Source organism: Nematostella vectensis, chromosome 6 (genome assembly GCF_932526225.1).
Source record: "Nematostella vectensis chromosome 6, jaNemVect1.1, whole genome shotgun sequence".
In the NCBI taxonomy this organism is placed as follows: Eukaryota; Metazoa; Cnidaria; class Anthozoa; order Actiniaria; family Edwardsiidae; genus Nematostella; species Nematostella vectensis.
This window is the reverse complement of record NC_064039.1, coordinates 10337114-10363282: the sequence shown is the minus strand read 5'-3', so window position 1 is coordinate 10363282 and position 26169 is coordinate 10337114. Positions and strand designations below refer to the sequence as shown.

General features: G+C 39.6%; 4 protein-coding genes across 11 annotated transcripts; 2 read left to right on the top strand and 2 right to left on the bottom strand.

The window, feature by feature from the left end:
- The first annotated feature begins 462 nt into the window (after positions 1 to 462).
- LOC116603512 lies at positions 463 to 3011 on the top strand. Of its 4 annotated transcripts, none has more exons than XM_032364827.2 (2): positions 463 to 905; positions 1732 to 3011. In XM_032364827.2, exons 1-2 carry the CDS (start codon positions 478 to 480, stop codon positions 2093 to 2095), a joined length of 792 nt encoding a protein of 263 aa, XP_032220718.2. In that variant the 5' UTR covers positions 463 to 477; the 3' UTR covers positions 2096 to 3011. The 4 variants fall into 4 exon arrangements, with proteins under 4 accessions (XP_032220718.2, XP_032220717.2, XP_048584520.1 ...); XM_032364826.2 differs by having other exon boundaries at positions 1729 to 3011; XM_048728563.1 differs by having other exon boundaries at positions 463 to 933.
- A 1451-nt stretch (positions 3012 to 4462) lies between these two features.
- Positions 4463 to 9126, bottom strand: LOC5519909 (protein ILRUN). 2 transcript variants are annotated; one of them, XM_032364825.2, is made up of 7 exons: positions 8831 to 9126; positions 8683 to 8692; positions 7271 to 7415; positions 6962 to 7162; positions 6450 to 6688; positions 5650 to 5706; positions 4756 to 4997 (listed from the first exon to the last, which is right to left on the bottom strand). In XM_032364825.2, exons 1-6 carry the CDS (start codon positions 8983 to 8985, stop codon positions 5689 to 5691), a joined length of 768 nt encoding a protein of 255 aa, XP_032220716.1. In that variant the 5' UTR covers positions 8986 to 9126; the 3' UTR covers positions 4756 to 4997; positions 5650 to 5688. The 2 variants fall into 2 exon arrangements, with proteins under 2 accessions (XP_001639695.2, XP_032220716.1); XM_001639645.3 differs by lacking the exon at positions 5650 to 5706 and having other exon boundaries at positions 4463 to 4997.
- A 230-nt stretch (positions 9127 to 9356) lies between these two features.
- On the top strand, positions 9357 to 24403 carry LOC5519908 (harmonin-like). Of its 3 annotated transcripts, XR_007311844.1 has the most exons (22): positions 9357 to 9541; positions 9691 to 9758; positions 10038 to 10121; positions 11527 to 11586; positions 11919 to 11986; positions 12092 to 12165; positions 12245 to 12353; positions 12660 to 12684; positions 12794 to 12860; positions 13115 to 13221; positions 13556 to 13640; positions 13758 to 13817; positions 13909 to 13965; positions 14081 to 14294; positions 14766 to 14925; positions 15029 to 15116; positions 15319 to 15372; positions 15600 to 15687; positions 16568 to 16677; positions 17831 to 17934; positions 18449 to 18530; positions 22786 to 24403. XR_007311844.1 is itself a non-coding variant. In XM_048728615.1 (21 exons), exons 1-21 carry the CDS (start codon positions 9473 to 9475, stop codon positions 18465 to 18467), a joined length of 1770 nt encoding a protein of 589 aa, XP_048584572.1. In that variant the 5' UTR covers positions 9357 to 9472; the 3' UTR covers positions 18468 to 19296. The 3 variants fall into 3 exon arrangements, 2 of the variants coding, with proteins under 2 accessions (XP_048584572.1, XP_032220713.2); XM_048728615.1 differs by lacking the exon at positions 22786 to 24403 and having other exon boundaries at positions 18449 to 19296; XM_032364822.2 differs by lacking the exon at positions 22786 to 24403 and having other exon boundaries at positions 9358 to 9541; positions 14769 to 14925; positions 18449 to 19296.
- On the bottom strand, positions 19070 to 26133 carry LOC5519824 (neuronal acetylcholine receptor subunit alpha-10). 2 transcript variants are annotated; one of them, XM_001639644.3, is made up of 9 exons: positions 26037 to 26133; positions 23765 to 23919; positions 23563 to 23607; positions 23182 to 23291; positions 22805 to 22949; positions 21764 to 22052; positions 20827 to 21044; positions 19949 to 20099; positions 19070 to 19701 (listed from the first exon to the last, which is right to left on the bottom strand). In XM_001639644.3, the coding sequence occupies exons 1-9, from the start codon at positions 26128 to 26130 to the stop codon at positions 19469 to 19471; spliced, it is 1440 nt and encodes a 479-aa protein (XP_001639694.3). In that variant the 5' UTR covers positions 26131 to 26133; the 3' UTR covers positions 19070 to 19468. The 2 variants fall into 2 exon arrangements, with proteins under 2 accessions (XP_001639694.3, XP_032220714.2); XM_032364823.2 differs by lacking the exon at positions 23765 to 23919 and having other exon boundaries at positions 26037 to 26122.
- Positions 26134 to 26169: the final 36 nt, after the last annotated feature.

The following is a 26169-nucleotide window of genomic DNA, read 5'->3' as shown; positions in this document are numbered from 1 at the left end:
CGTACTACATCGAGTTCTTCTACGTCACCACATTGAGGGACCAAGTGAGCTAGCAACAATGCCCATGGGCAACGTTTGCCTCCGGTGCAACGACAGTCAAACGTTTGTCAGGGACGTGTCCTTGATCATATTTGCACTTCGTAGAAGTGAAAAATAGTTTAGACACTTCGCAGAAGTGTATATAGTGATAAACAGTAACGCATCAACCGCCAAAAACTTTGGGAAAGAACTACGACCTTTTTCTTCCCGCACAAACTTTGGCGAGCGGTGACTGAACTTCACGGCGTGGCCGTGGAGAAATCTCGCGGAAAGACATGTCTGCGAATGGAGATAAAAAACAAGGGAAAGAAAGGAGATTCATTCCCAGTGACATGAGCGAGGCAAGTACTCCTTTGGCGAAGGAGAGTGGAGCCAAAAAAGGCACACAAAGCGCCACAAAAGAAGTGGCGGGAAGTCAAGGCGCACCGGCCAGCGGCCATGAATGGGAAAACGGCCGAAACCACGCCACCAGCCTCGACAAATGAGCAGAGCGAACTCATGAAATTTGGCAGTTTGATCTCAAACTCCATTATTAATCTCCAAGAAACTATGCAAGATAGTTTTTCAAAGTTCCGGACCACAATAGAGGAGACCTGGTACGAAGACGGCTCGGGTCCACAAGAGGTTTCGCGTTATCAAATAAGTGAGAGCGGATCGAGCGGAGATGAAAGTGCTGATGAAAATCAGCCCAAAACCTCCAAGAGACCTCGCATTGGTGCCTCACCAGTGGGCCAGGAAACTGCTGCCAGGGTATCGGACCAACCCACAGATAAATCTGCAGCAAGCCCTAGCGGGGGAAAAACGTCCTCAGACAACGTGCTAAGCGCCATTGCTGGGAGACTGGACATGAAGGAAAAGACGGAGAAGTCAGTAAATGCACAACTCGCAGAGTTGGTAAACAACCTTATATTTAAGGCTGAAAAACCTGGAAAAAATCATCCGCCCAGAGAATTGCAGCTCGCTAGTGGCGACTAAAGTAGACGAATTAATCTGGGATCGTCTTCGCCCACAAACACGCTCTTTTGATTCACGCGCACAAACTGCACAGAGTGCGCTTGTGAAAGGCGTAATCGAGCTCACCAAACAGCTCAACGGCATTATCGATCTACAGGCCCAAGTACAGAACTGATGCATCCAAAAAAGGATGGGGTGCTGAACTAGGCAATATGAGAACAGGGGGGCGCTGGTTATTTGTAGAAACCAGCTGCTCCATCAATGACCTAGAAACCCAAACGATATTTTTTGCCTAAAAATCTTTAGCAAAGATGTTTACAATGCCCAGATCAGGATTGAAAGTGATAACACTACAGCAGTATGCTATGTTAATAATATGGGTGGCAGTAAATCTAGATCATGTAACGCCATTGCTAGAGAAATATGGCTTTGGGCAATTGAGCACAAAATCTGGCTGAGTTCTGCACATCTCCCAGGAAAAGATAATGTCGCAGCAGATCAGGAATCCAAGTTGTTTAATGATAAAACAGAATGGCAATTGCACCATACTGTTTTTACAGAAATTAACAGCTTATGGGGGCCAATGAAGGTTGACCTTTTTGCATTGAGGTTGAACAAACAATTGTCAACCTATGTCTCTTGGAGACCAGACCCAAAGGCAACATTTGTTGATGCATTTTCAATCTCTTGGGCTAACAGAATATTTTATGCTTTTCCCCCATTTTGTTTGATCAGCAGATGCCTTCAGAAGGTAGCAGAGGAGGAAGCACAAGGAGTAATACTTGTTCCAGTTTGGCCAACTCAGACATTCTTCCCCATACTTCTGAACATGCTGATAGATCACCCACGGGTTTTGCCAAAGAGGGAGAACCTGCTGATTCTACCTCACTCCATGGAACAGCATCCACTCAAACCAAAGTTGTGGCCGATGGCTTGTTATGTCTCTGGGAGTGCCTACAAACAAAAAGCATTCCAGATGAAGCTAAGACGATTATTCTTAAGTCATGGAGAACGGGAACAAAGAAGCAATGTGCAACATATCTTAAAAAGTGGGAACACTTTTGTAGTAAGAGACAGATTGATAGAACTGAGGCATCTGTAGAAAATGCCTTGGCATTTCTTACTAGCCTTTACAATTCAGGACTGAAGTATAGCGCTATAAATACAGCACGCAGTGCCCTATCGTGCTTGGACTGTGGCAGCAGAATTACAATTGGTAATCACCCACTGATATAAAGATTTATGAAAGGAGTCTTTCAATGTCGGCCAACAGAAAGCAGATATGCATTTGTATGGGATGTACAATGGGTGGCAAATGGGTAGCTCTCCTTGAAAGAACTCTTACTGAAAACTGTCTTGCTGCTAGCACTCTTTACAGCACAGCGAGTGCAATCACTCCACTTACTTGACATTTCATCAATGGAAAGAAGAGCAGATTGCATTGTATTCAAGCTTGATTTCCTAAACAGTCCAGGCCTACTGTAAAATCTACCTTCATTGAACTGACAAAGTATCCAAGTGAAGAAAAGATATCTGCAGTTAGAACTTTGGAGCAAGAACTAAACCTCTCAGGGGGAGTGAAACAAAGCTTTCATAACCCACTCCAAACCTCATCACGCTGTTAGTGCGGATACTCTAAGGAGATGGATTAAGTCATGTATGGAACAAGCTGGGATTGACACAGTTGCATTTGGTGCTCATAGTACCCGCGCAGCATCAACATCTGCAGCCAGGAAAGGGGGTGTGCATGTCACAGATATCCTTGCAAAGGCCGGATGGTCCAGTGAGAGGACATTTGGCAAACATTACAACATGCCAGTTGTCAGCGACAACGACTATGTTAAAGCAGTACTGTCTGTATCAAATGATTCATAACTGTTTGAGCAATAGACTACAGTACTAGAGTGGAATTTTTGTCTTCACCACTTTCATTGAAACATGTTCAATTTTCACATGTGACTTGGTTATAGCGTTAGCTATTATTTTTAGAGTAAATACATGCATTGTTTTTACAACAATATTGTCCACATTGTGTGTTGGGAATTTACGCAGATTGCAGTCATCTTGGCTGCAAAATCTCACTTGGTCCCTCAATGTGGTGACGTAAAAGAATTCTTAAATTAAACGAAACTTACCTGGAAGTTGAAGTTTGATTGGGATTCTTCTAGTCACCATAACATTGAGGGATTGAGTGCCCTCCTTGTATTAGAGGGTCCCTCCCAGTATTGTTTGGCTATTTCTCAAGTTTTTGAAGATGCCTACAATCTGTTTATTTAAAGACTGAAGTTGCCCATGCGCATCGTTGCTGTCTCACTTAATCCCTCAATGTTATGGTGACTAGAAGAATCCCAATCAAACTTCAACTTCCAGGTAAGTTTCGTTTAATTTAAGAATTTTTCGCGCATTTTGCAATAAGGGGTTGTGAGATAATTATAATTATCAGCAGGAGAGGGGGGAGGGGGCGTATACTGGAAACAGTTGTTGAAGAATTATTTCTTTCTCTTGAGAATTTTCTTCTTTCTGTCTAATAATTGAAATGGATTGAGTGATATTTATCGAAAATAGGTTTAACACAGGCCACATAGACCAGAGGTTGTTATACGCGGCGACTCGTTTTTTTTTTTCATCTAAGAGATACCTCCCCTTCCTGACAAATCTTATCCTTTTGTGGCCGCTAGAATATGGATGCTTTCCGAGTTTGACCTCAGGCGACTGGGGAACACCAAGAAAAACAACGGGCTCATTTTGCCGAGTGTTGAGAGATATATAGAGCGGTCCTTAGTGAGACTGATTAATCTGGATGTAAAACGAAAATTTTGATGTCAATTTAAGTAAGCCCCCCCTTCTTGTGCGAAAAAGTTAAGGCCGACCTTCCCTATCTCAGCAACATTATAACTTATAACCGAGGGGGGAAACCAGTAAAATATTGACTAAGACAAAATAGACAAAAAATTCCAGGTTCATTTTCTGAGAATCTAAAAACCGTTACAATGATGTAACGATGCTTTGACCTATATTGCCTTCTTTCATCAGCGCACCTAGGAAATCAAGCTTTCGTATGCAAATGCGACGACACTGCTATACGTATATAGAGTTCAAAAATCGAAATCAATGCGATTCGCGGTAAGTTTAGAGTCTCACGTAACCTGCGTAGCAACCGCAAAGGGCTGGGGAAGATGGGGGATAGACCCCACGCGCCAGCTGAAGAAAAGGACTGCGCGCGCGACTTGTGTCCATCTCGTTTTTCCCAACACATTGGGCTTGCTACACAGGCTAAGTCTCACGCGCCCTTGTAGCAACTGGCTCACGCAGCCTGCAAGGTCTTGAAGGGGTATAAAGAAAACGGGATTTAACCTTTGTCGCGAACCGGGGGTTACGGGATCCAGGTCACAGAGAACAAAGGTTTAAGCCGCCAGGGTTAAAAGCAGAAAAGGAACCAACTGCAAATATGTGGACGTAAATACTAAACTGGTTCCCAAAGTTATTTTATTGCCGTGTTGTATAATCTGAAGTCCAAATAATTAATTTCACATACATGCTTTTGGGTACACCTTCTTTTCTGTACTTCGACAAAAATCCCATACAAGTGTTGAAGGCACTTAGGAATTTTGCTCTGTAGATCTCTTCTGGTCGTGATGTGAGAAGCTATTCTTCAAATGAATAGTCTAGTGACTATTACCTGTCTTCCTGTGGTCTAAAAAATGTCTCGTCCAATCACTCCCTTGTGATGGTAAAAATCCCATCAAGATTTGATCTCATCCATTGTCTAGCAAATATCTACGACTCTCTAAGTTTATCTCTCTGGATTCTTAATCAGCCTTCGAGATAATCAAATATCTACATATATTTTAATGTCTGTGGCGTTGGTGGAATTGTCAGGATTGACTGCAGTCTCCGTGCGGATTTGATATGGACGTACTGTCAAGCTGAGTAGCTAAGAGCTCGTCGTCTTTACTGCATAACATCGTGGATGGTGTAATTAACGAGTTGTCTTGATTAATTGGCTGAAAGGAAATACAACACTTTATTCAAAGTAAAAAAAAAAAACCGAAAAAGTTGACAAAATGTTGATGTAGCTTTTACTAACAATAACTTGGTTGGGATCACAATAACATTGTAAGTCATGAGGATAGTAACATTTGATGGCGACCATGTTTATAACGGATCACACGATGTTTCTTGTAAAGACAACACGATTGAGACGACACGATCGATTAATTATTTAATTATTCTGTTGATGATGATGATGATGATGATGATGACAAAAGTGATGATGGTGAAGATAGTGATGATGGCGAACATGTTTATAACAATGATAATGACGAAAGGTATATTGATTAATTATATAATTATGCTGTTGATGATGATGACAATGGTGATTATGGTTAAGATAGTGATGATGGCTACCATGTTTATAACCATGATAATAATGATGATGATAGTGATATTGATTATGCTGATAATAATAATGACAACACTGAAGATGGTGATGATGCGACCATGTTTATAACAATGATGGAGATAATGATGATAGCGATATTGCTGCTGATGATGTTCATAATTATTATGATTCTAGTAATATTATTGATGGTCATGCTACTAATAACAACAATGATGGTGATGATGTTAATAGTGATATTGATAATCCTAATTGACCTCAGGGGTCTTGTGACAGCCCTCTGTTATCAAACATCCTCAGCAATAAGCTGTCACCTGGCAAAAAAAAACTAGGACTTAACTTTAAAAAGGAGAAACTAATAATATTTGAATATTATTATTTGATTGGCATAAGCAAATATTATAAACTCTTATTAGATCGGTAAAACTAGCTGTGGTGGTAAACAACACATGTACTTCATGGATTAGACTTTGTGTGTGTTACGGACCAACTCGCAAAATATGACATTAAATTTAAATTATTTATGCTTTGAGAATCTACCAAAACCAGGCAGAGTTGAAGTAGATAATCTCAGTAGCAGTGAGATATATATTCGTACTGTACTGATGCTGAATTCATGCTAAAACCCTCGGATAGTTTTCCTTATAAGTTTTCCTTATAAGCCATAGACATCTCAACCTAGTTCCATACAAGCCCATGGACACGTCAATTTAAAATGTTTTGACACGCTTCAGGGCAAGAGGCAAATCTAAAGTGACATCACTAATCAAGAAGCCACTTAGACAATAGAAGCCATGGAACGAGGCTAGATCCTAATAATAACAATGGTGACGGCAGTAGTGTAATGCTGTACATGATTAGAATACTGATATTGATAATTGTAATTGCGGTGATGCTGCTGATAGCTGTTTATGATGATTCCATTATTTTAAATACATTATTTTAATTTTAATTATTTTAAATACATTTGCCACTGTCAGTGGCAAATACCAAATATTTGGGTCAAGGTAAATTGAACCCTGCATATTGCTTAAACTCAAAGGCTTGGCATACTTACTGTACTATCAAATAAAGATCTTCTAAAAGGGGATCCCTGTATACTGCAGGGGCTGTTGTGTGGGACGGTGAAGTTGACTTGTGGAGAGTGTCCTACTGGGGTAGTTGGAGAGAAAGGATTTGCCTGGGTGGCTTGAGGAGCACGTTCAGGAGAACCAAACTCTTCGCCAAGATGAGACAGCTGTTGAGTGACCCCAAGAAGTCCACCAACATCTACACTAAGTATTACCCAAATAACATCTGAAAAAGCAAGTTGCTTGTTGAGCAATTGGTTACATTACACATGCCACTTAATAGAGTAAGCAATTAATTGACACATGTACAAAGTAAGCTGTTTGGAAATGGTAACCCTAATATATTTTGAAGTGTATTCTTGACAGTAAAAAAAAGTCATGTTTATAGATTAGGGAGGAGCCATAAGGTGGGGCAGTTTGCCAAGCATTGTTGGTGAGACCTGTACCTCACCTCTGGGTGAAAAGGGCTACAGATTCCTCAGGGGAACCTAATCCTCACCTCCAAAGTAGCTTGATCCTGTTGGAGTACACATTCTCCACTGACCCTGAAACATCCCTGTTCGGTCAGGCGCAAACATGTTCACACTAACATCCACACACTCTCCCGGATCAAGAGGCTGGACTGTGACAGAGCTAACAGGACCAAGCTGATCACCCCCAGTGAACTTTAGAAAAACACCATTTGGCCACTTCTCAGTACCTGAGAAGAAATAAAGCTCATGAAAACATCACAAAAAAATCCCACTACATGTCAAAACAGATCCCTTTTCTATAAATAGTGTTTTTATCACACACTGCCCTCTCTTACCAGTATTCTGTAACCTCCATGTCTTTACGAAGGCTGTATTAGGAGGGACTGACTCCCCTTCACCAATGGTGACATCTCGAACAAATGACATGCTTGGAAGTTTGTCATTGGAACAGTTGAAGTCATAGAATGCACCAATAGCAGCCTGAAAAAATAAGATAGGTTAAAATCAACAGGATATAAATATTAATTCAAATTAAACTCAAAATCAATCAATGATTGGACCAGCCTTATTTATCTCATTTTGAAAATTAATCAATAGAGTGACATACATTTGCATAAGAGATAAAAAAGACTCTTTGTTACAAGTTATTATTTTTTTTCATCTAAGGGTAACTACAGTATATGTGCTCAGATTGTTACATAGGTCCTTTCTCAGAGTTTGATGGTAATACCCTTTCTCCTTGACCTGGAAGGAGCTCCCATAGGAAAAGATAGAAAACAGGAAGAGATGCATTTCTAACTTCTGACAATATGAAACCATGCAAACAATGCAAAAGAAAAAAAGGTATATCTACAGTATAACATGATAAGCACAAACAATGCCAAAGACAAATAAGTATTATAAAAAAAAAAAAACAGAACACTATGTCGGTTGATGGGATAGTTATGGTGAGACCAAGTAAAAATAAAAACATGTTTATCGTCCTGATAAGATCAAAATTGGGAGCATGCAGCACTTTTTATTTATTTTTTTAACTTGGTTTATCAAAGATTTGTACAATTCACAAAGGAAATTCCCACAATGTTGCGAGCGGGTGAAAAAAAAAAAAGTTTGAAAAGCCTTGAAATGGAAACATCTGCCTTTATTTCAGTGCCCAGGCATGGCTAACACACGAAATTTGAACTTCTGGGGAACAAACAATAAAAAAAAGCAGCAGAAATAACTAAATGTAAAAATATTGATGCGGCCCCGAAAAAGGATGCGGGCCAGGACTATTAACATGTCTTTTTTATACTTGGCCTTAGTGGTAGTCATTGACAACACAGCCAAGGAGATCAGTGGAATGACCAATGACAAGTGATTTTCTGTACTATGAAATCAGTTACATAATACAAGCCATTGAGAAATGAAGTGCAATTTTGTTAGGATCTGCGAGTTTCAAATTAATCGTACGATGTATCAAGTTGCTACAAGGGTTTCTAATGTAATTTGCTGGCATCAGGGGCAAGCCAGTGGTTGTGTCACCTGCGTACACAAACAAAATACCCGTCGTGGTTGGAGAACCACTAGAATACTTATCAAAATAAAAGGTGTCAACAAAACAGTGAGTGTAAAATATACAAACAGTAACGATAATCTCGGAGATTGGACCGTGGTTTTGACGTCTTCATTCATGAAAAATTACGAACTACGATAATGTAAGGGTATAAGAAAGAAAAAAATCGTAGTATGAAGTTTAAAATCTTACCTGCAAATTCCTAGTTGTGAAAGGGGATCAACGAGGAATGAAAATAAAATAAGACAAGACAATCAGTACATAATCAACATACAAATAAACAGATATTCTAGAGGATACAACGAAATGTTAATTGGTACTTATTAAAATCCGTTCATACCAGTTGGCCATATCTAGAAAAAATGCACAGCCCGACTGGTTGAGTTGAAAATCCAGCAGTTTTTGTAGCTCCATGATAAGGACTTCACGATCCGTGGTACCTAGACTGCTAAACTTTGCCATGAGATCTTGATCCACATCGCAATCAACCTCCATTGTTGAATTTAACTTCGTCAAATGCAATGCAAATATGGCAAAATCTAGGAAAATTCGAAGGATTCTAGATTGCTTTTAGAACACATTCGAAGCGAATTTGTTTTGGCTCGGCGTTCAACGAGAAATGGTGACGTCATGAGGAGAGAGGTACAGATGGTCAATTATCGCGGGCTCAGATAAGTTGAAGAATAAATATATTTTTCTACACAAGATTTTTCGCAGAATACAATTATGATGCATAAAAATACGAAAGAAATAATTTATTTTCATATGGTATTATTTGTAACTCAAATAAATAACTTGCTTCGGCAAAAATTAAAGCATTCACGTAGAACCGGGCTCCCTGTGCATGGTTTTCTCTTACCCAGTCCTTTTCGCCAATCGGACTCATGTTTTGGAAGTTGGGGGGGATTGAATGAGTGAAGTCTTCTAGAACTGTAGAACGGCGTCTCTAACCTATTGATTTTAATAGAACTTCAATGTCAAAATGAAGCGTGGATACGAACAAGAAAGCCTTTACACAATAACTCAACATGCCGAGGAATTTAAGAACAAGGTAACTTATGACTAAGTTTGAAAGTTTGCAGAAAAAGTCGTCACTAAAACAAACCCATGGAAACTCGATACTTGAAATATTCATGCCATCAAATAGAATGCGTTCAAGTATATTTATTAAGAATAATTGGTACTCAATAATCCCCACAGGTTAACGTGTCGATCGATACCGAAGAAGAAAAATCTGGTTTCTACCAGGCCCTGAAAACATACCACGAGTGAGTATGCTTTAAGTATTAAACATTGTTATGACTAGGTGCTTGGCTACTTAAGCTTAAACATTAATAACATATAATTTACTTATATGCGTTTTGCCTGCCTTAGATTAAGGATAAATACTTTTTGACAACCAGGATTAAGGCTAATCCAGTAATAACACTCTCAGTATGAGAATATTACCATAGACGATGTAGATGCCATTGACTATAGTAGGAAGAGTGTTACTAAGTTTACGTAAAAATGTATTGCCTATTTATTCACCCATTGTTTTCTTCTAGGTCTGGAAGTATAACTCAGTTTATCAATGACATCAAGTCAGTTATCAACACACCAAAGAGATACCCTTTGTACAAAGACATCAGGTGCAATATTTGATAAGCTGTGTCTACTTGCACGGCTTCCGGTAAAGGAGGAAAAAAAACTAGCTGCACGGCTGTCTCCAGTTTTCTCGATTTTTAGCCTAAATAACAAGTTTCTGGCTTTAAAACTCATCTACGATTATTTAGAATAGCCAAGAGACGATTTTTAGCCTGAAAAGCTATGCAACAAGCTGCCCGCAAATGCTTGGCGAAGTATGAACGAAGCATTGAGTTCGAGGTTTCATGCACCGTTCATTATGTGCCAAGCATTCGCATGTCGCCTTTTGCGAATTTTTTCAAGCTCGAAGCCATCGTTTGACGGTTCTAAATAACGGTGGGAGGTTTTTAAAGTCGCTTTGTTCATATTGTGCAGAGCATTTGCGGGTCACTCGATGCACAGCTTTTCAAGCTAAAAACATCTCTTGGCTGTTCTTAATAATCGCGAAAGTGTTTCAAACCCAGAAACTTGTCATTTAGGCTTAAAATCGAGAAAATGGGAAACAGCTGTGCAGCTGTTTTTTTTCCTCTTTTACCGGAAGCCGTGCAAGTAGACACAGTGTATTTGATAATGGTAGCATTACTACTACAGTTCCTCCTTCCTCACAAGCCTTCACTCCGCATTGTTTTTATGTCAGAGAAGAATTGGGAGGGATGCAAGGAATGGAGCTGGGATCAGGGCCTAGGTTACTGCCTAGCGCTCATCTGAAAAATTAACCAATTGTGCTCCATCAAACTAGAAAATCACCTTGAATTCTTAAGACTGCATAATGATGAAGAGTAACCTTGAAGTGTTGGTTAATTTTAATCTGACTCTTTAAGTGTTTTCTAGCAAATACGGTAAATTAAAAACTGGTTTCTGTCGTCTGCAGAAAAAGTCATTTGCAAGAGGCTTTACTAGAAAATTCAAACATGATTATGAAGCAATTGTTCAAAAGTAAATGTTATGTTTCTGATATCGGATGGCTCAGATGCAAGAAGATTTCACTCGAGATGTAACACAAAACTGAGGTTTACTAAGACGCCATCTTGGCTCGTTTACATGTGTCAATGTTAATTATTACACAGGGATACCATAACATTATAACACAGGGATACCATAACAGTAAACTTGGATTCTTATGAAAGTATCCACAAGTAGAGCCTTTACCTATGCCAAAATAGGTATGGAGACATTGAGGAAACTGGGGATTGAAGTACAGCTGCACCCCTGCTGGTCATTTCCTTGTAATTAAAATAAAAACTGAGGGAAACACCCTCTTCCCCTGACTCCTTTGGATTCTACAGTACGGTACATCACTTACTTGCCATGCCATTGCTAATACCTACTGTACTGCTCCAGTCCAAATTCTCTTGTTCCAGTAGCTGTGATCCTAGCTTCTTGTAACAGCCTAATGTACATTGCCTCTAGATACCTGATCAATCCAGAACATGTGGAGGCTTACCTGAAGATGATTCCCAACTCACCAAGGTGAATAACATAAAAGCACAACCCCCATTACACAAGATGCATCCTACCAAGGTGAATAACATAAAAGCACAACCCCTATTACACAAGATACACCCTACCAAATTGTATTACATAAAAGCACAACCCCCATTATGCAAGATACAGCCTACCAAGGAAAATAACATAAAAGCACAACCCCCATTACACAAGATGCACCCTAGTAAGGTAAATAACATAAAAGCACAACCCCCATTACACATTACACGTAATCCCCAACATTTTAGTCCACACTTCTGGACATTTTATCAATCTTGCAGCCTAAACAAGCCATAAATTTTATTCAATTTGTTTAGTGATGGTATTCACATGGTCCGGATCCAGAGAACGGGACGTGAACCTATGGGTTTCACAATCAGAGGAGGTATGTACCATACAGAAATGAGAATGTCTTATTCATTTGCTGGCTATTTGTACAGTATGCACAATGTCTGTAAAGTTGTTATAAGAAATGATTTATTACTTGCAGGAAAAGAACATTGTGTTGGCATATTTGTCTCTCTTGTCACAAGGGGATCACCTGCCGATATAGTTGGGCTGAAGGTGTGTGCTGTGTTTGGAAAAAATAGTTTATTTTAAAAACAGATTGATCAGGATCTTAAAAATGTACTCTGTTTTACAGGAGGGAGATGAGATACTGACAGTAAATAACATGATTTTGTCAGAAGCTACTCATGATGAAGTTGTTGACCTATTACGCTCGAGAAGGGTGTTACTGCTTAAAGTCAAAAGTAAGCACTATTGTGAACACTTTCAGGGAAGTTTAGTAAGCAAAAAAACTTCATGGACAGAGCTAGTGTTGGTCCTTTTCATTTTAATTATCATGATCTTATGCTGGTTGTTGTTTAATAAAATAAATCTAGTTAAAGCTAGACTCTGAAAGGACTAGAAGAATTTATTTTTAGAGGGAACACCAGCATATTTGCTATCCCTTGCTCCCCAAGAGTGCCATATGTATCATATTAATCGTATCCCTTGCTCCCCAAGAGTGCCATATGTATCATATTAATTGTTAATTGTGAATTCACTTTTAACAGGTATTGGCAAAGTTCCTTGTAAAATGTAAGTCTTACTTGTAGTCTTGTGATTTTTTTAGTTTGTTCTTTTTTTTTTTAATTTTTGAAGTTTTCTGAAGTGCCTTTGTTTTGAGTAAGACTGATTCTGATACCAGAAATGATGCTGTGACTTGGGAAGCAGTTGAGGACAAAGATGAAGTGTACTACCATCCTGATTTACTTGTAAGGAAAATACACACTTGCCAAATGTAAAATAAGGGTGTGGTGGTGATGTTAGTGGTGTTGATGTGTTCTAATAAGATTTACTTGTGAGGAAGCCTTACTAAGCCTACATGAGTCAGTAATGTTGATGCTGCAGATGATGATGATGATAAAAACTATGATGACTGGTAATGAGGACAAAAGTTGATTAAAAAATGCCTACACTCTTACTACACATTATCTAGTTTTTCTTCTAATTTCCTGTTCCTGAACAGGATCACTTGGTCCAACAAGGAACTTTGAGTACTGAGCAGCCCTTCAAGGTATCCCCAGGTGACAAGCGTGCCTTCATGCATGTCGGGCACAAGGGGATCGGATGCAGGTAAAGAAAAACAAAATTTCAAAATGACAATTTTGATGCCACCCTTTGAATTGCATAAAAATTGAAAAAGTCCCATATGATATTGTGTTTGCTTTTACTTGCTACAGTAAGTACTTGAATTAATTCTGCTTATTTGATGTGAAAATGTGAGTATTTTTGTTACCTTTTTTCATCCTGTATTTTTGGAGTAAAAAGTGGTCCCACATGTATTTATTTCAAATTCATATTTTTTTTTCGTCCATGTCAAACTCAAAATGCTTTTTGAAACTTTCCAAAACTAAGGTTTTAAAAGTCTTGTCGAAATAATTCACTTGTCTTATTCTTGTTATGTTAGCATCCGGAATGGAATCCCTGGAAAAGACGGCCTATTCGTGGTGTCAGTTAATCCCGGCTCTTTGTCTGACAGAACAGGTCTTAGGGTAAGGTGTTCCAGTTAATTGCTTTGAGTTCTCTTCTACTTTTACTTAGTTTGTTATTGTTAACAGAAGACATTTCTATGACATTATTAAGCACTTAATGCCTTACTTCTGTCGCAGGTTGGGGATGAGATAATTGCAATAAATGATCAACATACTGTCAATTTTTCTTATTCCGAGGTAAACCTGAAAATTTGGTCATCCTATTAAATCAATATTTTTTTATTATTATAATAAAGATTGTTTACAATGAAAATTATCTATTCCATAGGCTGTGTACCTGCTTAAAACTCTAAAGCAGCTCAACCTTGTTCTGAGACATTCAAAGGTAAAAAATTTAATGAATAAGCAAGGGCTCTCATGCCTAGTTTGGTCAAGTCCTGTAAAGGTTTTTTAATTCAATTGAAAGTATTTTTTTTTAATGTGTGCATGTGTTTCTTTAGGAAGTTGAAGACTTTATATGTGAAGAGGAAGCAAGCAATGACCAGGAAAGGGTACCTGAGTTTGCTCTCAAAACACAGCTGTTGATGAAGAAAGCAGAGGAGAAGGAGAAACAGAGGCGGGAAAAAGCCAAAGAGGAAATGCACTTTGAGACTCTTGCCAAGGTCAAGTCCCAAGAGAGTTTGGACAAGGAGGAGATCTCTACCAGATCTGCAAGTAAGTAGCAAGCACAGTAACAGCAAAGCAGATTTTGGTCAAATCTGTATCATTGGAACATTCCAAAGACTATCAATTGTAATTTCTCACATTCCAGGTGAGGCGCTTATTTCAAATTATGTTACAAAGGTGCACGATTCCTCTCATTACCATAACAAAACAAGCTTTCAATAATATTATAAAAAAATTGCGGCAAGTAGTACTGTCCGTTTTTGTTACTTTCCTAGTCATTAGAGATCATAGAAAGTGCAACATGCTTATTCCGGGGAGGTGCTTTTTTATATTTTGCCATTATTTGGTGGTCAAAAGCTTCTTGCAAAGCTGCCATTTATATTTGGCTTCCAATGGTTTCCTGATTGCATAAGTAACAAATGCTCATTTGGGTCACATTCACACACTAATCAAACTATTTAACGTTAGTATGACTCACCAACATGGCTCTTCCCCAATTGTAAAGTTAGCTTTTATAAACAGAAAGCAGCACATCTGGGTCTATTTCATCATCATCGTCCCGGACATCACCTACCAACCCGACAGCAACTGATGCTTTCCAAACACCCATTACCAAGACAGGAGTTTCCTTGTCTGAGATGACGCCAAACTCCAGGAAAAAAGCGCTGTTTACTGAAAGGTAGATTATATATTAAGAACAATGTCTTCTGCCTATTTATGCCTTTTGCTGTAGCCTATATGGCCTTGTGTCTTTTGTAATTTCCTTTTTGCTTATATTGCAGAATACAAATGATAGAGCCACTATCTGTGTCTAATACCAACACACCCTCAGAACTGCCTTTGCCAATCTTCAACCCTAGTAACTGTGACGTAAGTACGCTGCTAGCTTTATTTTGCTTCTTTCCCACTCCTGTTATACCAGATGAAGTGGGTTTAACAAAAGAAAGGCAGATATTTGGCATGGCTCAAATCCATGAAAGAAAACCGAGAACCCCTCACTCTGTTACAGGTCTGTCTGATAAGATACTTATTACTAGATAAGCCATTTCTAGCGTCTTTTCTTGCGTTTTAGTATGGGGAAGACGTGTTGCGTGGTAGAGAATCCAGTCTTATCACCATTGATAAGGTAGGTAGTCCTTGATTACTGAAACTGCACGATGGATTTGACTTTTAATTGATAAAAACCTCACTTTATCAATGCCACGTTAGACACAAATGATAAACGAATGAACTCTTTTGTCAGTAGTCCTTGATTAGTGAAATTGTACGATAGATTTGGCTTTTGATTGATAAAAACCTACCTTCATCACTGCCACGTTTGACACAAATGATAAACGAGTGAACTTTTGTCAGGTCTCTGATCTCGGGATTGCTATTGAGGAGCGTAACGGTGGCATATACGTGAATCACGTGAATACCGAGGGTTCGGCCGCACAGAGTGGTGAGTTTATCTCCAGTGTACATTTGATGAACCAGTAGCACAGATAGGTGAGTGTATTTCCAGTGTACATTTGATAAACCAGTAGCACAGAGAGGTGAGTGTATTTCCAGTGTACATTTGATGAGCCAGTAGCACAGAGAGGTGAGTGTATTTCCAGTGTACATTTGATGAACCAGTAGCACAGAGAGGTGAGTGTATTTCCAGTGTACATTTGATGAACCAGTAGCACAGAGAGGTGAGTGTATGTCCAGTGTACATTTGTTGAACCAGTAGCACAGAGAGGTGAGTGTATTTCCATTGCACATTTGATGAACCAGTAGCACAGAGAGGTGAGTGTATTTCCAGTGTACATTTAATGAACCAGTAGCACAGAGAGGTGAGTGTATTTCCAGTGTACATTTGATGAACCAGTAGCACAGAGAGGTGAGTGTATTTCCAGTGTACAGTTTATAGGCCAGTAGGGTTCTGAGCCTATATGTATAGTTTGTCATATTGGTTTCCTTCTTGTGGAAATCCAGATAATATAATCTATGTAGGCATCCAATATGATTTACTTTTATTGTAGATGCCAGTGTTTCCTTGCTGAGACAAGTAGGTGCAGAAACCACCTAATATGGATGGGTCCACTATATATTGTATCCATTGTGTGCACTATTTCTGCATCCCCCTCATCATGCACTATTTATGGCCGTAGCACCTGCTGGTCATTTCCTTATTCATGATTTTCCTATATATTGGGTAAGAGGGAGCACCATCGTCTGCTTTACCCCCCCCCCCCCTCCCCTCCCTTCTTCCACTGCCACGGACATGCTTCCAACGTTATGAGAACACATAGGAATCATCGTAGACCACGAGCTGACTACTCATTAATTCTCCACAGGTGCCCTCTACCCTGGGGACCAACTGTTGAATGTGGAGGGCACGAGTTTGATTGGCATCAGCTTGGCGCAAGCGCACAAGGAGCTCAAAGAAGCCATGGAAAGACGATCGGTATGTGATGCACGAAGTTGACACACTTCATTCAAATCTTGCAGGCCCGTAGCCAGGGGGGGTGTGGTTCGGGGGGTTCGGACGACCCCCCCCCCCCCCCCCCACTTGGCTTAAAGGTCCGCTCAGAGCAAAGAAAAATATATAACGTTTGGCTGGAGACATACCGTGCACATCAATATGTCTTTAAAATAACTATAAAAAAACTTTTTATAATAAATATCTTAATTATTATCACTATATGTTAAAAAATACTCTATTAATTGATTGCCTAATGTTATAAGGCGAGTAGAGGGTTATACCGGAAATTTGGTCCCCTAAAATGGAAAAACGAACCACTCCGCTCAAAATCCTGTCTACGGGCCTGTCTTGCCTCGTAAATAGCCCATTATAATGACAAACCATTGGCAGAGACACCGATAATAGTCTCTTTATCACGGACTTTATGATGTTTCTGATCTTTAAGAGTTGCTGAATCTGGTTGCAATTCTGATGTAAAGGGGTCGCTAGATCTGGTTGTATTTCTGATCTTTAGAAGTCGCTTACTAATCTGGTTGTATTTCTGATCTTCAGAAATCGCTTTATCTGGTTGTATTTCTGATTTTAGAAGTCGCTTAATCTGGTTGTATTTCCGATTTTACTGTATGAGGTCGCTTATCTGATTGTGTTTCTAATCTTTGTAGTTGTTTGATCTCGTTGTATTCCTGATCTTTAGAAGTCGCTTGTTCTGGTTGTATTTCTGATCTTATGGGGTCGCTTAATCTGGTTGTATTTCTGATGTTAAGGTGTCACTTTATCTATGGTTGTATTTTTAATTTTAAAAGTCGCTTGATCCGGTTGTAGTTCTGATCATAGGGGGTCGCTTGATCTGGTTGTATATCTGATCTTTAGAAGTCGCATGTTCTGGTTGGTATTTCTGATCTTATTGGGACGCTTTATCTAGTTGTATTTCTGATGTTACTGGGTCGCTTGATTTGTTTGTATTTCTGATGTTAAGGGGTCACATGATCTGGTTTTATTTCTGATCTTATGGAGTCGCTTGATCTGGTTGTAAATCTTATCTTATGTGGTTGTTTGATCTGGTGGTATTTCCGATCGTTAATTATATTTCTGATCTTTAGTGGTCGCTTGATTTGGCTGTTTTATTGATTTCTAGGAATCACTCGATCTAGTTGTCGCTTTGGCACCGTCCAAACAAGGAGATCAACCAAGAAGGCGCGGTGTTATCAAGATAAAAACAGACAAGTCTGGCCACGAAATGTAAGTAGAGAATATCCCTGGTCTAGTTTGCGATCCTTTCTGATAGTAACCTATCTAATAGTAACTTAACAGCGGATCTTCCGTTTACACGTATATCCTTACAAATAGCTGCTTAAGGTATCTATAATACGAAATAGTCGAAACCACACTGAACAAAGGCTCCTTGAAGGGCGCATAGCCCTTTCTACCCTGGTTCACAGAAGTTTAAAGCCTGTTTTACCCACTCCATGTTAGGCTAAAAAGTACGAAGCGGCGTCGAAACCTCTCCCTCTCTCCCTTAATATCCCCGTTTTCTTCGCTCGATAGCGAAAATGTTAGGGAATCTGGTTTCCAGGGTAGACTCCCTATGAAATAGCAGGTTTGCTAAACTAAAAAACTTTTGAACTAAAACAAGTTGACCTAAAACAAGCTAAATAAGAGACCCGTTTATTAATAAAACGTTAAAACATTTTCAACAAACTTTTCGTCTTTATAACTCATTTGTATTGAATCCTTCTCTTTTCTTTTGATTCAGATACGACACCTGGTTGTAATGAACTTCTCTACTGTGACTACTTTGACACCACGAGACAACATTCGCCCAGCTTTTTGGGGAAGTGAGTCGGCGCGCGTAGCATTGCTTAACTCAGCTTTAGCATGTAGGATACTATAGTATGTATAGCAAGATGCACGGAGCTAGATTCATTGGCTTGAATCTAAGATAATAGATGCGAGTTTCGAATAGTAATGATAACTCTATTAACAGACAATAAATCACACGTACTTGTTTGCGAGGCATAGCGGCGTAGCCAGGATTTTTTATGGGAGGGGGCCCAAAAGGCCCTTTCAATGCATTTTCTGCTGTATTTTAGATATTGTCTTGTAGATTTACTGTATTTTTGGCTGCTAGAAGGGGAAGGGCTGGGCCGTCCCCCTGGCTACGCCCCAGAGGCACCTAACTACCCACTGACATTCTTTATTAGGGGTACACATCTTTATTAGGAGTGCACATCTTTATTAGGAGTGCACATGTCAAAATGTTAACCTGGCGGAAGTTTGGAGCTTTTAAAGTTTTGTCGATTTCACCAATAATTTTAATAATTTTAATGATCACTATTAGTACAAGTTAACATACATTTTATTAATTCAATCAATATTGCATGCGAAAGATATTTATTCATCTTGATCAATAAAAACACCAACAATTTAAAAGTGAAAATGGTCACTATAAAAACAATTATTCCATTCGTTTTTTAAAAGTCATATTTATAGCCGGTAACATATTTATACATTGTCCATCTAACGTGCTTTTTGGTTATTTTTTTGCATGAAATGCAAGATATTATTAGTGCAGGTAACAATAAATATTGCGTTGAATATAAACAATTGCCTCATGTTTTGCTAAAACCTTATTGATAACTTATCAATGTGACACAGGCAGCCAAGATATGATAATACAGGAAGGCTAACACAAGAAGATAATGTATTATAACACAGGATGTCCACATGTTATTACTCTCGGAGTTTATGTGCGGACTAACAAGGGGAGTTATTTTTACTGCTTTGAAAAATCAAAGCGGGGTACATCGAGTACCAGTACCGCAATTATCGTAATGAGAATCGACAACAAAAATAAACAGGTTAGGAACCGGTTAATCACGTTTGCTGCTTGCTCCCACTGTCCTTGCAGCTCAGCGGTTTTCCCCTGTTCTTTAATTTTCTCCGCCACTATGATAATGGCTCGGGTCTCAGGCGAAGGAAGGGCCTCTTGCTTTTTCTCCCTCACACCTAGATAGCATAAAAATGATTCTGATGGCGATGACTAATGAATGATGGTCACCACTACGACGAGGAGGCGTTAAATAGAGGGGGCCGTTTATGAGAGAGGGGCGCTCAATACAAATTTGTAAGCTTAGGGGGGAGGGGGGGTTGATTAGATAGGAGGCGTTCTTTAGATAATGGCGTTTATAAGATCATTTACGGTATGATGTAGTGGTGGTGATGATGTCGCCTATAATTTCAAAATCTAGCTTACGTTTCCTCCACTTGACCGCAAACTTCAGTTGTCTTGTATTCTCGTCTTTCTCATTCAGGTCTATTTCCTCTGAGTTCTGTACTTGTATTTTTCGGGGTGCGGGGCTCATATCGTAAAACATCAGCCTTGCCAGATGGCCCAAGATGTATTTCTAATATTAGTTGCATTATAAAAGACAGTATAATGATTGAAACATCGGGACTTTTTATTCTTATGTCAATTGCTGCTATTTCGAACATCACCGTGAGATATTTGGTGTTCCAAGGATCCATTTTATGTTTTTTTTTTTTTTTAGGGGAAAGCAGGGGCGTACGCAGCCTATAGGCCTGCAGTCACTGGACTGCAAAAGAATTTGGCGATCATATTTGCATTAAGAGGGGAAAAAATCAAATGCTTACTCATTCATTTTTATGTACGTAGTTTTATATATATGATGAGGATAAAAACTATAATTTTCTTAATCATGGTAGTCTACAGATGATTTCAAAACATATTGATATGTCGTTCAGTGCCACGCGACGAATGAAGTCCTATTTCAGATCGAGGATGACAGAGGATCGTGTTATATTCTGAAAAGTCTGACGCATTGACGCCAATTTCAAACCCAAAAGCGGGAGTTATAAATTCTTCACGGGGATGCGGGATAAGGGGCCGCGCCTTTATTGAGCTTCTGAATGCTTTGACTGCAACTTGTTAAAATCCTGCGTACGCCCCTGGAATGGGATAGAAGCTCTGGGTGTAGTACATTTTAAGCTCCCATATATCAAAAACCAATTGAGTCCGAGGGGGCATCTACTATATTAATCTTTTACATGGGCTCCGCTTTGTATAAGTAAAACCACAAAAATCGAAAATGTTTTGTATCCTTATGTCCGTACCTTGACCCATGGTGGTAGCGGGTCGGGAGAGTGGTGGATGTATCGTAGCACCCCGCTCATGGCCCCCAGTGCGGCTGCACCCTCGATGATGATGCAGCAGTAATACTTGCCGAGCAAGGGCAGCATCTGGGAGATCGGCATGATGGTCTCGAGCATGAGAAAGAAGACGGCGAGGGACAAGAGAATGGTGACCCCCACAGCCATTCGCTCACCGGTGTCTGGAGAGCATAATAAAGCACTGTCACCATGCTAGCCCGAGTATCAGGCGATTTTATTTTTCAATAGTCGGAGTGGAAAAATAAAACTACGCCTGATAGAAATACTAGACGCGACGCCTGCCGCCTTTTTCCAGGCCGCTGTGAAAATACATCGGCTGTTAAATTGTCATAATCAAATGCCCAAAACAGTATTAATGTAAAGCCAAATTACAATGGTGTTATATGCAAGGGTAATAATTTCAGAAACGACCACCCCCGGTGAGGTAGCTCGATGTTATGATCAGAGCGCGCTTTTTTTATGTGCATTGTTGTCTAGCCAATCCCGGTGGTCCCAATATTCGGGACCCGAACATGAAAATGTTATAGTATTTTTAACAGGCCCTCTTTTTATCGCTTCGCGGTATATACTTCATAGGGAACGATAAAAGGGCCTGACACTCGGGCTCTGATGATGAAGGTGACGGGGGGGGGGGGGGGGGGGGTGACGCTGACGATGATGTAGATGAATATTATAGAGGATGATGTGTAATGATAATGTTGATGATGGTGTGATGATAATGAAAATATCGAGGACGATGAGGATAATAATTTAGGTGGTGTTAATAATAATTAGGATGATGTGATGAGGATAATAATTGATTACGACAAGTGTGGTATGATGGTGAGGGTAAGGTGAAGACCAACGTATAATTGAAGACAGACGGAAACGTATAGCTTACTATCTGGGGTCATGAAGACCAACAACATCAGGAACGCGATGATGGTGCATGGCAAGATGAAGTTCATGCTATAGTAGAGTCTCCGTCTCTCGATGTGCAAGGAGTAGGTTATGCGAGCTACTTCCTGCCGGCAGCAGATGTGCGACACTTGGGTCCGTACCGCAGTGGCACTCAACAGCTTCCATTCCGAGTTAGTGATGTACCTTGTGGTGTCCACTTTACCATCCAAGGGCTGGAGGTCAAGCTTGCTGACGTCATAATGCCATGACCCGAAGATGATCTTGCATAGCTGAGTCAGAGCAAAAGAGTGCATATAATGTTATCTCCTGCTATTGGACATGATCTGGAGCTTGTAGATCTAATAGTCAGAGTGAAGGAGTGGTTGTGATGTTAGCTTTTTGCTATCCGACATTGAAAATCCCATCTGATTGAGATTCTTTTGAAGGCCCCCTTGTGTGTCGCCGCACCCTCAGCACTGTGTCAACATATTTTATCCTATACTAATACTTACCGCCCGATTCTTATATGACTGGTAATCTGCTCCTATGTTCTCTGCAAATATTTAAATGAATTACCCCCATAACTTCCTTATCCGAGTAGACAAGGTAAAGTAAAAAACCGCGAGTAAAAACCTAGATTTTTTCAAGTCTGGCGAAAAGATTTCTTATATTTTGGGGAACTTATTAACAATTAAGGCAAAATAGGTTCTTATTTTTTCCCAAGTTGCTTTCAATAGTAGGATCCATCACTACAGAAGTGTGACTGAATGCATAGCCACTTTTCTATAGAGATATCCTACTGTATGTATTTTATATTTGTAATTTCAGTATCTTCAAGGAAGAGAAAAATGTTTAACAAATTCATATTTCAAAGCTCCATAATTTGTCTCATTTTTCATGGAGAAACCCATCATTGAATTTTCTAACTTAGTAGGTTCTTATATTTTGGGGTATTAAAATCCAAAATTTCTGTCTATAGGTTTACTAGGTTCTGACACGCGCGTTTTTTTCTGTTATTACCAGTTGCCCCTTGTGCGTTTACCTGCTGGTCGAAAGGGAAATACTTGACGTCGATAACACAAGAGCTCTTTATGACCGTCGGGACCATCCACAACACTGTCCCATCCGACCTGACCACCGGACGAGGAGTATTAGACGAGGTGATGGATTCTCCTAAGTCGCCAGCCCTGAAATTGCAGAGAAATGCTATTATGGTTACTGAAGTAGAACATGGCCCGTCCTGTTACGCACTGCATGACTATCTGTACAAGTTGATTTGTCTGTTTTTCACAAGATGGCCCCTCGTCCTGTATTTTATGACGCAATAGGTAACGGGCATGATTGGTGTATATGGTAAAAAGTCCCCCTCCCTCGGCTTTGTGTGTATAGTGAGAACTCTCCCAGTGCCCGGTTACCTACTGGTTGTATATGATCACCGGTGGTGTCCAAATATCGGAGGCTTCAAGATTGATCTGCGTCACTCCCCCATAGTCAGCGGGGTTCCACTGGAGGAATGCATCTTTCCATCCCTGTTTTAAAACACCAATCTGGTAATCAGGCAATAATCATCAGATAAGCTCGTATACGACCCACCTCCTCACCCTCACCCCTTGCCGCCTATTTTGTTGTTGTTGTTGTTAGATAAGTTTATAAAAAAAAGTCCCAAACGCATCATAAGCCAAGTGCAACTTGCGCGGCTTAGTGGAAAAGCGGCTTCTATAGACTACAGTGTATATTTGAACTTTTGATAGGACCCCTAAAAAACAAGCATGCTTCTAAAATGAGTTCCAATTATCTTACCATTCGAAGGCGAACATTGGTCGTGAAAACCATATTCTTTTCCTCCTGTAAGAGACAAGCCGTGCCAAGAGTAAACAAATTGTTAACCACCAGGGAAGAGATGAAAACATGCCCAAATACGAAACAAAAACAGGTGATGGTATTAACCACTGGAAAGTAAACCACTATTGTGGGTAGACCACTGTAATTGTTCTGTACTCACGACTGCGACTATCGTTTTCAGCATCATGCCGTGTCTAAGCACGAGAGCTTCTTTAACGTCCCTAACCGGGCGGAACCGCGGCGAGTAGCGTGTGGTGTTCAGCAGATGTCGAATAAGATGATCCTCAGGGGTCATTTTCAACGCGAAGTCAGAGCCTAGGCGCATTATAAGGTGTGAATGAGTTGATGTGACGATACTGCTGGTCGTGATGACGATGGTGCTGATGATGATGATGATGATTGTGGTGATGATGATAATGGTGCTGCTGCTGATGGTGAGAGCGATGATGGTAATGATGATAGTGCTGCTTATGATGGTGGTGTTGTTGATCTTGATGCTATTGATGGTGGTGAGGATAATAATGGTGTGGTGATGATGGTTTGGTGAAATAATAATAACTTTATTCACTCTGTACTTTACACAGTTTGAGTTAATAACTAAAGGGAAAATAAGAATAGTACATTGAGTCTGGAATCCGGAATAACAAGTAGTTTTCGAGCCGGATTCCAGTTAAATATTTATTGTTGATAGAACTGTGAGAAGGGGAGAAATCAGTAAGGAATTAGGAGAGTTCTAGAGTGAAAAAGTCGTGACCTAGTATTGTTCATCCAGTAAATGACGCTTTAAAGCACTTTGAAATGTGTAAGTATTAAGCTCTTTCAACTCAGTGGGGAGATCAGCCCAAAGATCTGTTGCAATATATATTCTAAAGTTTGTTTACCGGAGTTTGTTCGGGCTTTATTTTTGTATAAATTTTTCCTACAGGCATATCTTGTATTGTAACCATGGATTCCGCTTGTATATTTAAAATAATTAGAGATGGAATAAGGCAGAAGTCCCTTATGCTAGAGGTGAATGAATTTCAGTGCTTGGAATTTAAAGACATGTTTTACTGTAAGAACCTCTAATAGGTTGAGCAGGGGCAATGCACTGTCTGTATCAGTACCAAAAGACTTTGCAAAGAAAATAAGTCTTATTGTGTGGTTTTGCTTAGTTTGTACTTTTTTAATATGTGTTTGATAAGCACTGCCCCAGGCTAAAATTGCATAGGATTATATGGAAAAATGAAACTATAGTAAATTTGTTTCATTTGCATGAGAGATAAAACAATGTCTGAGTTTCGCGAGGATACCGTTATTTCTAGAGATTCGTGTACATACGTAGGAGATATGGTGCTTGAAGGAGACTGTCTCATCTAGTAGCACTCCTAAATATTTAATATATTTCTTACGCTCTGGAGGTTGAGTTCCGATTTTTATATCTACCTCGTCATCTTTTTTCCTAACTGATATGATTATCATACAATTAGTTTTAGTTAAGTTGATGGATAGTTTATTAATGTCGCACCAATCCTTGACTTTTCCTAATTCTCTGTTCATGAGCTTTTCTAAGGTTTTGAGATCACTTTCAGACGCAAACACGTTAGTGTTAGCAAAAATTCGAAAAGTCAAAGCATCGGTGCAGCTACCATATCATTAATATAGATTAGAAAGAGGATCGGTCCTAACGAGCTACCCTGAGGAATACCACAGGTTATTTGTAGCGATGATGAGACAGTTTCCTCCAACTGAACATACTGCTTTCGGTGCATAAGATAGCTTGTGAAAAAGTGATGATGGTGGTGGTAATGATGATGGTAATAATGATGGTGCTGGTAATAGGGACCTTGTATAAGCAAAGAGCACGAAAACGGCTAGGATCGAAAAAGATGCGTGCGCGCTTGATGAACAATTGAATAAGCAAAACCCTTGACGTAGTTAGAGAAGTTTATGGTGAAAACGTTAGTGTCCTCAATTTACCGTGAAAGTTGGAGTTTGCATGTCGTGGTTTGGAAGGCTGATATTTATCAGACAGAATGCATTTTCACGTGCTTCTAGTGAATTCCGAATAAGATTTTATTGTTTTCTGCCGTCGTCGTCCACGTTGCCGTCGTCCTTGCATAAGGTCCTTTATGATGGTGGTGTGGTGGTGGTGATGTTTTGTGCTTTTGAGATGATTGTGATGGAGGTAGTGGTGTTGGAGACCACTTGCTAAACTCGAAATCAAAGATTTTCTGTTTTCGAATAATATGCGGAAAAGTGACACTGTAACTAACAAAATTTGATTCATGTATATATTTTTGTTTTTCAAAATACTGTACAGAATATGACTTTCTAATTTCTAACGTTTTAACTTTTGGGAGCAATTTGCAAGTTCCTCGATATTTCCAGCTTCCTCTCCCTCTTACCCTCGTTTTGAGGGCAGGACCACTGTGATAAATGAATGTACCTACCAAATAAAGATGACAAAAATATTGGAAGGAGAAACACAACCGACATCTCGCTATTAAGAGAAGCATAAGCTGGTGCTACCAGGCTGGCTGCCATCCAGAAAACAGTGAACGCATCCCAATACTTCTAACAGGT

What these genes read in the sequence shown, in the direction of transcription:
- LOC5519908 (XM_048728615.1), top strand. Translation starts at nt 9,473, where the DNA reads ATGAAGCGTGGATACGAACAAGAAAGCCTTTACACAATAACTCAACAT. An exon ending in CACAAGGGGATCGGATGCAG is followed by an intron (nt 13,222 to 13,555) that starts GTAAAGAAAAAC and finishes TTGTTATGTTAG; the next exon opens with CATCCGGAATGGAATCCCTG. An exon ending in GGGTTCGGCCGCACAGAGTG is followed by an intron (nt 15,688 to 16,567) that starts GTGAGTTTATCT and finishes AATTCTCCACAG; the next exon opens with GTGCCCTCTACCCTGGGGAC.
- LOC5519909 (XM_001639645.3), bottom strand. Translation starts at nt 8,985, where the DNA reads ATGGAGGTTGATTGCGATGTGGATCAAGATCTCATGGCAAAGTTTAGC. An exon ending in ATGGAGGTTACAGAATACTG is followed by an intron (nt 7,163 to 7,270) that starts GTAAGAGAGGGC and finishes ATTTCTTCTCAG; the next exon opens with GTACTGAGAAGTGGCCAAAT. An exon ending in AGGATCAAGCTACTTTGGAG is followed by an intron (nt 6,689 to 6,961) that starts GTGAGGATTAGG and finishes TTGCTTTTTCAG; the next exon opens with ATGTTATTTGGGTAATACTT.
- LOC116603512 (XM_048728562.1), top strand. Translation starts at nt 478, where the DNA reads ATGAATGGGAAAACGGCCGAAACCACGCCACCAGCCTCGACAAATGAG. An exon ending in ATGCACAACTCGCAGAGTTG is followed by an intron (nt 934 to 1,728) that starts GTAAACAACCTT and finishes TTGTTTGATCAG; the next exon opens with CAGATGCCTTCAGAAGGTAG.
- LOC5519824 (XM_001639644.3), bottom strand. Translation starts at nt 26,130, where the DNA reads ATGGCAGCCAGCCTGGTAGCACCAGCTTATGCTTCTCTTAATAGCGAG. An exon ending in CCAATGTTCGCCTTCGAATG is followed by an intron (nt 23,292 to 23,562) that starts GTAAGATAATTG and finishes GTTTTAAAACAG; the next exon opens with GGATGGAAAGATGCATTCCT. An exon ending in TGCGGTCAAGTGGAGGAAAC is followed by an intron (nt 19,702 to 19,948) that starts GTAAGCTAGATT and finishes TATGCTATCTAG; the next exon opens with GTGTGAGGGAGAAAAAGCAA.